At 48.4% G+C, this 13,227-nt stretch overlaps 1 protein-coding gene across 1 annotated transcript; it reads right to left on the bottom strand.

Moving 5' to 3' along the window:
* Positions 1 to 167: 167 nt before the first annotated feature.
* On the bottom strand, positions 168 to 12,539 carry HEATR9 (HEAT repeat containing 9). The gene is made up of 15 exons (XM_032843255.1): positions 12,328 to 12,539; positions 11,439 to 11,488; positions 9,986 to 10,167; positions 9,606 to 9,732; positions 9,341 to 9,397; positions 9,089 to 9,145; positions 8,351 to 8,408; positions 7,852 to 7,982; positions 3,665 to 3,847; positions 3,163 to 3,255; positions 2,952 to 3,071; positions 1,790 to 1,863; positions 1,273 to 1,324; positions 771 to 857; positions 168 to 527 (listed from the first exon to the last, which is right to left on the bottom strand). The coding sequence occupies exons 1-15, from the start codon at positions 12,413 to 12,415 to the stop codon at positions 168 to 170; spliced, it is 1,719 nt and encodes a 572-aa protein (XP_032699146.1). The 5' UTR covers positions 12,416 to 12,539.
* Between the last annotated feature and the right edge of the window lie 688 nt (positions 12,540 to 13,227).

A 13,227-nucleotide genomic window follows, 5' to 3' on the forward strand; every position in this document is an offset into this window, starting at 1 on the left:
AGGAGAGAGGAGACCTGAGTTTCTGTGCAGCCCCTGACAAGGACCAGCAGTAATAGGTAGAGTGACACTCATTTATTCATGCAAGATAGGTATAGATTGTTTTCTCAAGGGAGCCTGAGAAGCATCCTTGGGGAGAGAGTGGGGACTTGGTCCGAAGAACTGACCTATTAGGAGGTTTTAGCAAGGATCCGGAGCTGCTTCCTGATCCTTGGTACCCAGGGCCCTGTGGCTGGTGCCTTCTGTTTTGGTTTAGAGAAACAGGGTGGGAAGGCAGAGCCTTTCTGGGCACTCAGCTTTTTCTCTTGGTCTGGTGTGGTTCTGGACTTCGCAGTAAACAAGGGGTTCAGCTGTGCAAGTCGGAAGTCTTGGATAGTCAACTCTTCTGGGTTTTCAGGCTCTTTCCGAAACCTCGTAGGCCCTTCCTCCTCACTAGTCTTAAGTGCCTCATATTCACAGAGAACCTTGTTCTTCAGCTTGTTTTGGATCCAGGGATCAATTGAGGCCAAGAGAGTTAATGTTTCTTGAAGCTGCATTGAAACAAAGGTCCTGTGGCTGGCTCACTTCAGGACAAGTTTGGGAGCAGAGGGGGCACCTCAGGGAGGGGGGGTGCTCTGGCCACAGGCCACTCTGTCCCCAAGGAATCAAGTCAGGGGAGTGTGAGGCTCATTCCTCTTTCCTCCCTTCTGACAAAGAACAAGTGGTGAGGATGGGTGGGAGAGGCCTCTAGAGGAGGGGTAGAGAAGCAGAAGAGGTGGGCGGGAATGCCTTACACTTTTCTTCACAGCCTGGCTCTTTTCTGTGTCTAGCATGTCCAGGAGCAAGTGGTACACTTGTGGGCTGCGGATCCCCAGGACGCCCTGGCAGAGGCAAATGAGAGTAACTAGGCAGCCTAGGAACATGCCCCATCGGTGCTCTTTTCCATTCTAGTCCCCTCTGATGACCCTGTGGCCTGGAGAGAAGGGGCACTATGGCTCCCCAGCCGAGGTACCCCATTCTTCCCCTTTTGCGGCCACTGCATTGGGTTCCAGTGCATACTGTTCATCAGGAAGAATCGAGACTAAGCAACGCCTCTCATACCCATCTCCTGTCCTTTATTCCACCTACCTCTTGTCCTGAAAAAGAGGTTATCCCTGAATTCCTGGTTCGGCTGGATTTCTAGAATAAGCAAACCTCCCCAAACTTTATAACCCTTTCTGCCCCCGAGTAATTGTGCTCACGTGCCTGCTCCCCTGCCATCAACACATGTGGTCAGAGGAGCAGGGCTGGCCTTACCAAAGAGATGACTGCCTCCTGGCGTGCAGTGGCATTTGAGTTCATCAGTTGCCTGTGTAGAAGGGAATAAGCGTGTTTTCCAATTAGAGGGGAGGGGAGGATGACTGGTTGTTCCTTCTCGAAGCCCAGAATGAGTCAGGCCTAAGGCCAATGAGTGGTGCTAATTTTATCAATTGCTCCTTGTTACTTGGGTCAGGAAGAGAGCTAGGAAGGGAAAGGCAGGAACTGCAGTTTGCCAGGAGGCACTGAATGACAATTAGAACTCACATCTGTCCAGAACTCTACCTTTTACAGATCCCTTTCACATCCTCGTATTTTATAGGAACCCTGAGTGGTAGGTATTATCTGCCCCTTTTTACAGACAAAGGAAATCCCAGGGGTCAACGAGTGAGTTGGCCAGGGGCATGGGCAAGTGAGAAATAAGAATTAGGATCAGATTTTCAGCTCTCTCTGACCCTGTGCCCCTTTTCCAGAGCCTAGGATTTGGCTCCGGCAGCTCCCAGCCCAAGCCACTCACGCCTCCACCAAATTCATCATTGTAGGCTTCATCTTGAGCTCTTCCACAATTTCAGCCACAGCCTGCCTCATAGCCTGAAGGAGGATTAAGGTGGGACAACAGAGAAAAGGAATGCGGGAGTGTACCTTCAAGTGCTCACAAACCTTCACCGAACGTTGACCTTGTCCTGCATGTGGTTCTTGCCTTGAACTCATCCGGTAGGGGAAGCAGACCATTGAGTAGGCAGTCACACTATTGTTGTGTTAAAACTGAACTAACTATAGAGTGAACATAAGAGGATCTCAGTCTAGATACCAGATTTGCTGGAAGAAGTGATGCCTCAGCTGAATCCTGGAGGGTGAAAGGCAGTTAACCAGCAGAGGGCTGGGAGCAGGGTGGTTTTTGGGCAGAGTGGAGGGCATGTACAAAAGCTTAAGAGGCAGGAGAGAGCACACAGAGGTTAGGGAACAGAAAATATTTGTTTGGCTAGGTGACCACACTGAGAATCTTCAAAGTGGGGCACTCTGAGGTATTACACTGGGATAACAGGTATAAATGAGGACAGGATCATTTTAAGCTTAACTGGTGCGTGGCCCTGAGCAGGAGTGGGGAGAGATGAAGCTAGAGAAGGAAGCACGCCTTGAAGGGCAACGTAAGCCTTCCCGAGGGCATTGGGGAACTACTGAAAAGTATCATGCAGAGGTGAGACACAATCTGATGTACATTTCAGAAAAATGTCTTTAGAAGTTCTATGCCTGGTTCTGTAACAAGCTACAATAAAGATGAAAGCAAAGGAGCACAGAGGAAGGCAGGGTTCATTCTGTTGGAGGTGGTTTGGGAAAGGTTCCCATAGGAGGCGTTTGGACTGGCCTTGCGGGAGCCTTGCAGGAGCCATGTTACTGTGACAGGCAGGAGGAGGAGGGAGGAGTGAATAAATAGCACGAGGCAGTTTTTCACCTCAGAGGGAGGAAGGGATGACTTGGCACTTTTCACTGAGAGAACTGCCTGAGCAAAGGCAAGGTGGCTTGAAAACATGGGCCCCATTAGGGGAATGGGAACAGGGAGTGCATTAGTGCCTTAGAATGAATATGATACTTTGTGGGGCAGTGTGGTGGGAGCCAAGCCAGCAGAGGTCTTCAGAGAAGGGAAAGGAGGCGGGTTTGGGAACTTTGGTCTCACTTACAAGGAAAGGTTCATTATACGTCTTCCTCCAGAGCAGGTTAAATGTGAATCCCTCCAGCCCTTGCGCCTGGATCTTTTCCAGCCCAACGGTATGGAGCATCTGGGTGGCTTCAAAGCGGTGCTGAGGGTAGGTGGAAGGATAGACTCTTCCTCATCCCTCACCCTGTGCTAGTGCTGGAGAAGAAAGGGTCCTCGGCAGTCTGAGAGCTTACCTCGAGGACAGGAGAATAGCACAGCTGGTCTAGGATGGCCCTGGTAACTGTGGCCGTGTGTACGTGCATCATCTTGACCAGCATCCTGAGTGCCTGTGGGGGGCAGGCAATGTAGGTTGGGGTGTACAGGGCCAAGAGGTATCTGGACAGCCAGGGAAGCTTGAGGGCTGAGCCTAAAGCTCATGGGGAACAGATGGGGTCCATTCTCCTCCCTCTTTGCCTTTTGAGTGAGAAAATAAGTTAATGTATGCACATACGTGCACATTTATAAATGAATACTCATACAAATCAAATATATACTGACACATGTACACCTACGTCTGTGTGACCCCATACTTGTGCATATACATATTCACAGACACACAGAGGGCCCCAAAAATGCCCCCCCACTGAAGCTTCATTTCTCTGGTTGAGTAGGACGAGGTCCAGGCTATACCAAAGTCAGCACCAGCCTCTGGTTCCCCAGCGCTCCCCAGGGAGCCCAGCCTCCTGCCCCTCACACCTTCATCTGCTGAGTTTTAGACCCTTGGCTCAGGCAGTGCAGCAAGAACTCCTGGGCTGTGTTGCTGCAGGGCCTCAGGAAACCCAAGCACAGGGCTGCCTCCACAGCTGCTTTGTTCGATGACTTATTTATCAGCATCTGCAACACAGGTACCAACTTCTCTTCATCCCCGACTTGAGTTCTCTGAGGCAGACAAGGAGTGAAATGGGCAGGGGGACTATGTTTTCAGCCAGCCTTTGTTAAGAGGGTCATTCACTGCTACATTCAGAGCACAGTCCTTCCTCCTCATGTCCTCAGATTATTTCACCCACTTCCCCTTATTTGTGCTGCCCTCCACTTGCTCCTAGGGCGTATCCCCTCGTTTCTCTAGGACTTTATCTTGTGGATGGATGAGTGTCACTCTCCTCAACACTTCTGCTGCCTTAATTCCTGACATTTAAAAAAATACATGTCACTGGGTGCCTGGGTGGTTCAGTGGGTTAAGCCTCTGCCTTCAGCTCAGGTCATGATCCCAGGGTCCTGGGATCGAGCCCCACATCGGGCTCTCTCAGCAGGGAGCCTGCTTCCTCCTCTCTGCCTGCCTCTCTGCCTACTTGTGATCTCTCTCTGTCAAATAAATAAATAAAATCTTAAAAAAAAATACATGTCATTGATCCTACTCCTGTTCTCCATTAGTCTTGTTCTTGTCCTCCATTCTATGTCAGCCATTAGTTTTCACAGGTTTTTATCATTATCCGTTACTGTGACTTCTCCATGATCTCCATTTCATGGACCCCACTCTCTAACCATCACCTCCTATCTTTCCAACTCACCTGCCGTCCCAATTAATTGTTGGACTCTGCAAGGATTAACAGTCCATGGAGCACCTTTTCATTGCTCCTCATTTTCTTCCTTCTCTACCCAGCTTAAACTCTGTGATCACCTGCTTGCCTCACTCCTTTACCTCCTCTTGCTTCATTGTAGTCAACACTCCACTTACTCTGTGCCTGCACTTCCTGGAGAAAAGCACACAGTCCTGATAACTGATCTTGCTTTAAGTGTGTGAACAGAAACCTCATGTAGACTCTAAGTGCTATTAGTAACCATACTGTTTTTCCCTGGGCAATTCTTTTTCCCACCCTCCTGATTCACACACTGTCCTCTGGAACCTCCAACACTTAATTCCTCCTCCATTCTTAACTCTCAGCTGATGATCTTGCTTCCTGCTTCACTGAGCAAATACAAGCAACTGGAAGAGAAGTTCCAGAGGCACCGACTACCATTTCTTTCCAACACCTGCACCCATATATAGTTCTTTCCTCCACTTATGACTACAGACTCTGACCATCTGTCTAAAGTCAGTCTTTCCACTTGTATGTTAGAGCTTATCTCTTCTCACCTAATCACAACTCTTTCTTCAAAGTTACCATTTTTTTAACTACTGGACCATAGAAACATGCCATTATTTTTCTTTTTTTCCCCCTAAAATCCACCCCTGGTACCAGCTACAGCCCTTGCCAGCAAAACTTGAAAAGTTGTCCATCCTTGCCATCTCTACTTTCTTTCCTCCCATTCACTCTTAAACTCCTTCTGTCAGACCTACAACCCCATGACCCCACCAAAATTGTTAAGATAATCAAGGATTCCTGCATTGTTAATCTATGTGTCAGTTCTTAGTCCTTATATTATTTGATGTGGTTGATTTGATGCCTTTCCTTGACATATGTTCTTCACTTGATTTTCAGAATTCCATACTCTTGGGTTGTCTTCCTACCTAATGGTCAGCTGTCATTATTTTTTAATTTTTTTTAAAAGATTTTATTTATCCATTTGACAGAGAGAGATCACAAGTAGGCAGAGAGGCAGGCAGAGAGAGAGGGGGAAGCAGGCTCCCTGCTGAACAGAGAGCCCGATGCGGGGCTCGATCCCAGGACCCCGAGACCATAACCCGAGCTGAAGGCAGAGGCTTTAACCCACTGAGCTACCCAGGCGCCCCAGTATAAATTACTTCCTAAGTCTCGGTTTTATTCTTTTCAGTTTCTTAACTGGGTATATCCCTTCTCTCTGTTTCAGACAAGGGCTTACCAGTATCAATTCTAGCTGTATCTTTAGGGCAACTGTAGTGAAGGGATACAATCTTGATTCATGCAGCTGTGCCACTGGGACACAGCACTGAAGAAAGAATATGTCAGCCTTTCTCTTCTTTCTGCTCACACCCTCTTCATTGTACCCCTGACACATACCAGTCTGCTTCTAACAACCGTCTCCTTGAGCTCTTAATATTCGATGCCCCAAGACTTCATACTTGGTCCTTAATGATCTCATCTAGTTGAATGATTTTAAATGCTGTGTATATGCCAACAACTCAAATTCCTTTCTCTGGTTCAGACTTATAAACTCGAAATTGTACATACAACTCTACCTGCTGTCTCCCTTAGAGGTCCAGTAGATGTCTCAAACATAACTTGTCCAAGCCTGGACTTCTGCTATTACCTCCAAACCTGTTCTGCTTTCAAGAACATCTTAGTTGGCTTCATCCTTCTTTCCTCTCTGTCTTTTGTAGTGGCTTCAACCTGTCAAGAGTTTTACTAATCCCACTGCAACCACCGTGGTCCATGCCACCATTATATCTCCCCAGGATTGCTTCAGTAGACCCTAATTGGTCTTTCTGCTTCTACCTGATGCCCTTACCCCCACCTCCCATCTTTTCTCAGCAAAGGGAAACTTTTGAAATATAAGTTAGATTATGTCACTGCTTTGCTCCTTACTTCATGCAGAGTAAAAGTCCAGGTACTTGAAGTCGTCCAGAAAGCAATGATATAGTAATGATCTAGTCTAGTAGATCTTAGTCAATCTAGATTGAGTCTCCTATTAACTACTTTGACCTTCCTTCATTTTCTACTACTTTCTCTATTTCCACTCCACTGCAGCCACACTGGCCTGCATGCTCCTGCCTTAGAGCCTTTACACTGATTGGCCCTTCTGCCAGGAATCCCTTCTCAGATATCTGCAAGGCTAACACCTTCACCTTTTTCATGTCTTTGCTCAAGCCTTCCCTCCCTTCTGTGTTTAAAACTGCAGCCTAGTCCCATCCCCATTTGGCATTCCTGATCATCCTCACCCTGCTACCTAATTTTTCCACTGTACCTGTCACCTCTAACGTACCATATAATCAAGTTTTCTGGTTATTATATGTCTCCCCCGTAGGAAAGTAAACTCCACAAGAGCAGGGGATCTTAGTCTGTTGGGTTCCCTGGTGTATCTTAAGGGCCTGGGACAGTGCCTGGCATGTGACAGCTGTTTAATACATATTTGTTGAGTAAATGGATGAATGAGAACTTCTATTTCACATGGAGCAGTGATGGGGTCAAAGTAAAGGGACCCTAAAGGGGAAAAAATCTGAGTAGTGTCACAGACTCTCTTGATCCCTTTCCCCTCTTTTTTTTTTTTTTTTTTTTAAGATTTTATTTATTTATTTGACAGACAGAGATCACAAGTAGGCAGAGAGGCAGGCAGAGAGAGAGAGGGGAAGCAGGCTCCCCGCTGAGCAGAGTCCGATGCGGGGCTCGATCCCAGGACCCTGGGATCATGTCCTGAGTGGAAGGCAGAGGCTTTACCCCACTGAGCGACCCAGGCACCCCTCCCTTTCCCCTCTTGAGAGAGGTTTTTTCTTTAGTAGGTTATTTTAGGGATGATAGTGGTTACCATTTAAAAAGCACAGGCATTGAACGAGGTGCTTTACGTACATTATCTCATTTAATCTCCTCAACAATGCTATAATTACTATCCATTTCATTTGTTAAATGTTCTTGAGTTGAAATATAGTTAACACAGTGTTGTATTAGTATAGTATAGTTGTATTAGTATAGTATAGTTAATATACAGTTAATATACAGTGTTCAGTTTCAATTTAGTGATTTAGCAGTTCTGTATATGACTCACTGCTCATCATGATGAGTGTGACTATCTCCATTTTGGAAATGAATGAACTGCGGCTCCAAAAGCCGGCCTCTCAGGGGTTGTGTGACTCCTCCATGGCCATGCCAGTGCTTCTATTCAGGGAAGCTGTTCCACAGGGAACTCCACAAGGACAGTGTCTTCTCCCATCAAGGCTAGGAGCTAGGTTACCTTCTCCCTGACCTAATGCAGCCAGCACCATCAATTACCTTGTCCTACCTGCCCTAGTTACCGACTCTCCTCCCAATTACCTTGTCTTTGGGGACAGCAGCCCAGGAGTTCAGAGCCGCTCGTAGCCCTGTCAGAGAATCCATCATTTGCCCCTCATTTTTTCCCTTCAGCTGTGTGATGAGAACCTGGATCACGTGCTTCTGCAGGCAACCTGGACAAGGGAGGGTCCTCAGGTCAGGGCAGAGCCTCAGGGATATTCCTCTGTGCCAGGATCCATTTGACTCCACTGTGCCCTAAAGACAGAAGTTCTGTGTACTGGATCCTGAGGTGTTGCCTGCTCTCCCAGGACACTAGTGAAGCTGGCTGAGCGTGGCCGCAGTTCCAGGGCCCAAGCCCTCCCTCCTAATCTCTTCTCCCTTTCACCCCACTTTCCTCTCTCTGCCCACAGTACTGAGGCAAGTTCCCAGATCCTGCCAAATGCTAGGTAGAAGTGGGTATCCTTATCCAAAGGGGAAAGGGGCTACACTGCTTCCTTTTTCACTTTCCCCCACTCCCCTCCCAGAGAGGGGACATACTCACCCAGCATGGCCAGGCTTCGACAGGCCTCATACTTCACTTTCTCTGGACCAGTATGGGCCTGATTTAAGAGGCAGGTAGTGGAGATATGCCGTATGGTGATGGAATGTCAGAGCATTAAGAATCATCGCAGCTTAACTTTTCATTTACCAGTGAGGAAACCGAGGTCTAGAGAGTGACCTGTCTATGCTCAAACACAGGACAACAGGCAGGATGATGCAATGGAAGGAAAACAACTCGGGAGTAAGACTTCTGTTCAGATCCCTATCCTGTCTCTAGTAGCCACGTGACCTTGGGCAAGTCACTCGGCTCACTTTCAGAGTTTCCATTTTATCATTAGAAAAAATGCAGATACCTCTGCCTCTTCCTAATCTGAAATATTTAAATGAGAATATGGATAAAAACGCATGTTCCCCATTATAAATTGGCCTGTAAGCACAGGGCATTGATTCGGTTAAGGTAGAGAATGAACTCAGTCCCAGTTCTTTTCTGCTTTTTAATTGAGGGTCTTTTCTGTTAGACAGAGGGGACCTGCAGATTCCCCTAGCCCCACCAAGCTGCCCTTCGAGGAAGCCAAGGGCATAAGATGGGGCACGCTGTCCACCGGCAGCTCTCTCCTCACTGCAGCTGACCCAGCATCCTTGCACCCTGGTGAGCCTTGTCTGTGCCCCTGTGCCCAGGCTCAGCATACCTCAGACCCTGTTTCCTCCTCTCACGTGCTCCATGCAGCCCCAGACTCACCACCTGCCATAGTGCCTCCATGACAAGCTTGTCACTGACACCCAGGCGTCCCAGAGCCTGCAAGAACAGGGGTGGAAGAAAGGGAAGAGATCTCAGACACCACCCCCATCAGTTACATCCTTTGGATGTAACACAGCTGGAGCTTTGTCTTAGAATACTGTCTCCCCACCCGCCCCCCTAAGCATCTTTCTACTCCCCAGCTCAACCAACTCCTACCTGTGGCCATGTTCCACCACCCTTGCCACTTCTCACCTGTGCTGCATAGAACTGCTCCTGCTCTCTGGGAGATTCCAGGCTTTTTGTGAGTTCCTGCCCACCCAAGGGAGCCAGGAGAGAGGAAGAAAGGGATTAATGTAGTTACAGAACTTCAAACAGAGAGGAGCTCATCCAATCCCTTTTCCTTTCCTCCCTCCATTTTGTAGGCAGGGACTGAGGGCTGAAGGATAATGTGAGTCCAAGGTAAGGGCACCCACAGAAAGGGAGTCTCCCCATTCTCCCTCCCACCGTGGTCCCTGACCTTTAATCTTTGCCACTTCAGGGAGTTCCCAGTAGGGTCCAAGGGCTTGGATCCTGCCTGAGATTTTACAGTCAGCTTGCTCATAGGGAGATGAAATTTTTGGATGGGCGTGCCCTCTTTGAGTTGCCTGTGTGAGAAATTGCATAGGCCAGCCTTGGTCCCCTTGTTTCCTCCTTCGCACTTCACAGACTTTCCTCTGCCCTTGGTCCTCAGCCCAGCTCAGAGATGGGAGGAAGACAGATGCTCCTCTTCCTACCCCAGGCTCCTCTCTGGGATCTGTAAGCTGATTTGTCCCGCCCCTTATCCCATTCCTTCCTTCTCCTTCCTCTCTTTCCTAGAAGGTATGAAGGGTCTGGGGAATAGGGAGGGGCAAAGCATACCTAGGGTGATCTCTCATTTTCCGCAACATTTTCTGGGCTTCCCGTTCCTGTCGCTGATCATACAGAGTGTGCCAGTGTGTGTAGATCTCAGGCTTCTTGAAGTAGCAATAAGGCACTGAATGTGGCTTGCTCGGGTGCTGCCTCCAGCACTCTGGACTGGGGGGAAACTCTTCCTTTGGCATCTGAGGGGGTGGGAATGGCGGAGCAGGGGCAGAGGATATTCCTCAGCCAGGAAAAGGACCAGGATAAAACGGGACTAGGTGAGAGGGATGCCCTTTAGTCTCTCATCTCAGCTAGAGTCAGAGACCTCCTATCCATTGTGTGACTTGGGCAAGTGACTTCACCCACCAAAATCTCAGTCTTCTCATCTGCAGAATGGAGCTAATAATCCTTGTTCTTTCTGTACCCCTTGTTGCATAGAACAAATGAGTAAAAGGTTGTGGAGCCCTTGTTGATCTGTAAACCAATCTGAGCACACCCTTTGGCTATTTGAGGAACTCAAAGCACTTTGAAAAGGCCATCTGGGCTAGGAGATGAAAAGGCAAAGGGTGAGGGAGATGTGGAATGAAGAGGGGAAAAGACAGGCTACTGCCCCTTCATTCAGGCGAGCGGCAGGTACTTAGGGAGTACCTACTGAGTGCCAACCCCTGTGCTAGGTGCTGGGGAGGCAGTCATCATCCCTGCCTTCGTGGAACTTAATAGTTTACTTGGAAAAGCAGAATTTCCTTAAACAACCTCTCTTAAATGGTCGTGAAACTGCAGCTCTGATTGTAGTGGAGGGCGGTGGGTGGCTCAGGGGACTTTCTCTCTGCAGATACGGCTAGAATTCACTCCTATCTCTTCTCCAGCCTTTGTCAGAGTCAGTTCTCTGAGCAACAAGCAAGAGGGGCATCAGCCAGTGGTTTCCAGTGTGGTGACTGAGAAGATCATAGTCAAGGTTGTCAGGTGATTGCCATGATTTCAGAAAGTGGAGTGCAGACTCAGAATGAGAAGGGTTGTCAGATTTAGTGAAAACAAAGCAAATAAAAAAAAAAAAAACAGGATGTCCAGGTAAATTCAGATTTTAGGTATTGGATACGATATTTGGGACATATTTATACAAAAACATTATTTATCTGAAATTCAAATTTAGTTGGGGACCCAGTATTCTGTCTGGCAAATCTATGAGGATCCCTGTGTCAATGAATAAAAATGACTCCTTTTTAAGCACTGCCTGCATAGCCTGAGCCTTACAGATAGTATCTCATAGCAACTCCACAAATGGAACCTGTGACCGAGGAAGATCCTGGGGCTCAGGGAGGGGAAGTGACTCGTCCAAGGTCACACAGGAATTAGCAGCAGCTCCAGTGATGAGTGTAAGTGTTCTGTGACCTGGCCTTAAAGGAAAGGGGCAGTTTGCTGCTTCTCCCACTTCAACAAAGCTCCCCCGGGGGGCAAAAGTTAGAGGTCTTACCTGGTAGCAGGACAAGGGCAGGTGAACAGGAGCCATGACTTTTCTGAGTTCTGTGGTACAAATGGTGGGCTAAGAATCATCCATTCAGGCATTCATTTATTCAGCATTTAGTGAATGGTGCATGTTAGAATTATTTGGGGGAACTTTTAACCTGCCTTGGCCCTACATCAGACTAATTGAATCTGATGTTCTGGGGATAGGGCCTAGGCCTTTCAGAAAGCTCCCCAGATGATTCTAATGTGCAGCTGATGGTGAAAACCAGTGGTCTTGTTCAGTGGTTCTCAGACTTGAGTGGGCTGTAGAATCACCTGGAGAGCTTCTTAAAACCAATTTCTGGCACTCATTCTGAGTAGAGTCAGTAGATCTATGGTGGGGGCTGGGGATTTGGAAGATACTGATACTGCTTGTCCTGGGACCCCACTTTGAGAACCATGGATCTAGCTGGTGAGACAGAATTGTTTACTAGTGATTAACAAAGGGAGACAAATGTGAGGTTAGAGGCACAGGTGGTACAGATGAGGCCCCTAACCTGCCTAGGAGGATCAGGGAAGGTTCCCCAGAGGCTCAGTTTAATCCACCTGGGGATTAGCTCGATCAATAAGGGGGAAGAGCACAGGGAAAACTTCTTTCAAAGACTGGGAGGTGGGGAGTTGGGTAGAGAACAGGGTGCACATGTGGGAACAGAAGCTGGGAAGACAGATGTCCCATCTTTGAGGGTCCTGGAGCTTACCTTGAAGGCCATGGGGAGCCACCAAGTGTCCAGTGGCCTGCCCTCACCCTTCCTGTGGATTTGCTGAACTCAACAGACCCCTATCTTGGGAGAGGGAGACAGGGAGCTTTTCTTTTCAGGCTGCACCCCTGATTCTCTTCCTGTCTATTCCAGCCTCACCTTTGGTCCTTTCTGGGTATTCCAGCCATGGGTACTTGAACATCGACCTGGAGATAGCAAAGATATCAGCTGATTTTTCGAAGGCCATACTCCTCTTCTGCTGGTGGGACCACAGGGAGCCCAGGCAATACAAGGCTGTTGGGAGTATGGGGGCACAGCGGGGGGAGACCTGTCCTCTGTGGGACAAGAGGGACTGGTGAGGGGCTGGGGCTTCTGTGGGTAGAAGCTTCCAAGTGTTGAGCAACCAGATCTCCTAGGTAAATAGAAGACTCCGGTTCCATTCTTGAGCCCCACCCCCCCCAGGTCCCACCCCCAGAGTCTCCAGCCTATGGCCTTGAGCTAGTCACTTGACCTCTGAGAGCTTCAGTTTCCTCATCTGAAAAATGGGAAAGTCATGCCTGTCTGGGAGCCAGAGGGACTGTGGTGAGGCAAGGCACATCAGCCCATGGGAAGGGCACAGGTGGTTCTTAGGATTAGTCATCAGGAAAATGGCAGGAGTGGGGAAGTCCCATTTATACACATACCTCCCTCTTTAGGAGCAAGAGACTGAGCTCTTCTCTATGTGGTGAGGAGCTGCCTTCCATCTCTCTTACTTTTGCGTATGCTGTGCCCTCTACCTGCAGGCCTTTCCTACCTGCTAAACTCTTTCTCCAATCTTTCAAACTTCATTTAAAAGTTATCTCATCTCTGATGTCTCTTTTCTCCCCCAGCCACCCTGTCTCACCCCCTTCAGTGGTGTCACCACCCGCCCCCGCCGCCCCACCCCCCCCGCCGCCAACTCCTACTCCCAACATGACCACAGTCTTTTGAACAGTTGCTTCCTTTCGGTATTAATCATAAGTTTAATCTGCCTGAAGTTAAAGATTGTGGCTTGTGGCTCATCTCTCATTCTTCCCTCCA

This window comes from Lontra canadensis, unplaced genomic scaffold (assembly GCF_010015895.1).
Source record: "Lontra canadensis isolate GAN:19392208 unplaced genomic scaffold, GSC_riverotter_1.0 scaffold137, whole genome shotgun sequence".
Lineage (NCBI taxonomy): Eukaryota > Metazoa > Chordata > Mammalia > Carnivora > Mustelidae > Lontra > Lontra canadensis.

What these genes read in the sequence shown, in the direction of transcription:
- HEATR9 (XM_032843255.1), bottom strand. Translation starts at nt 12,415, where the DNA reads ATGGCCTTCGAAAAATCAGCTGATATCTTTGCTATCTCCAGGTCGATG. An exon ending in TGAAGTGGCAAAGATTAAAG is followed by an intron (nt 9,398 to 9,605) that starts GTCAGGGACCAC and finishes TTGGGTGGGCAG; the next exon opens with GAACTCACAAAAAGCCTGGA. An exon ending in TCGAAGCCTGGCCATGCTGG is followed by an intron (nt 7,983 to 8,350) that starts GTGAGTATGTCC and finishes TCCCTTGTCCAG; the next exon opens with GTTGCCTGCAGAAGCACGTG.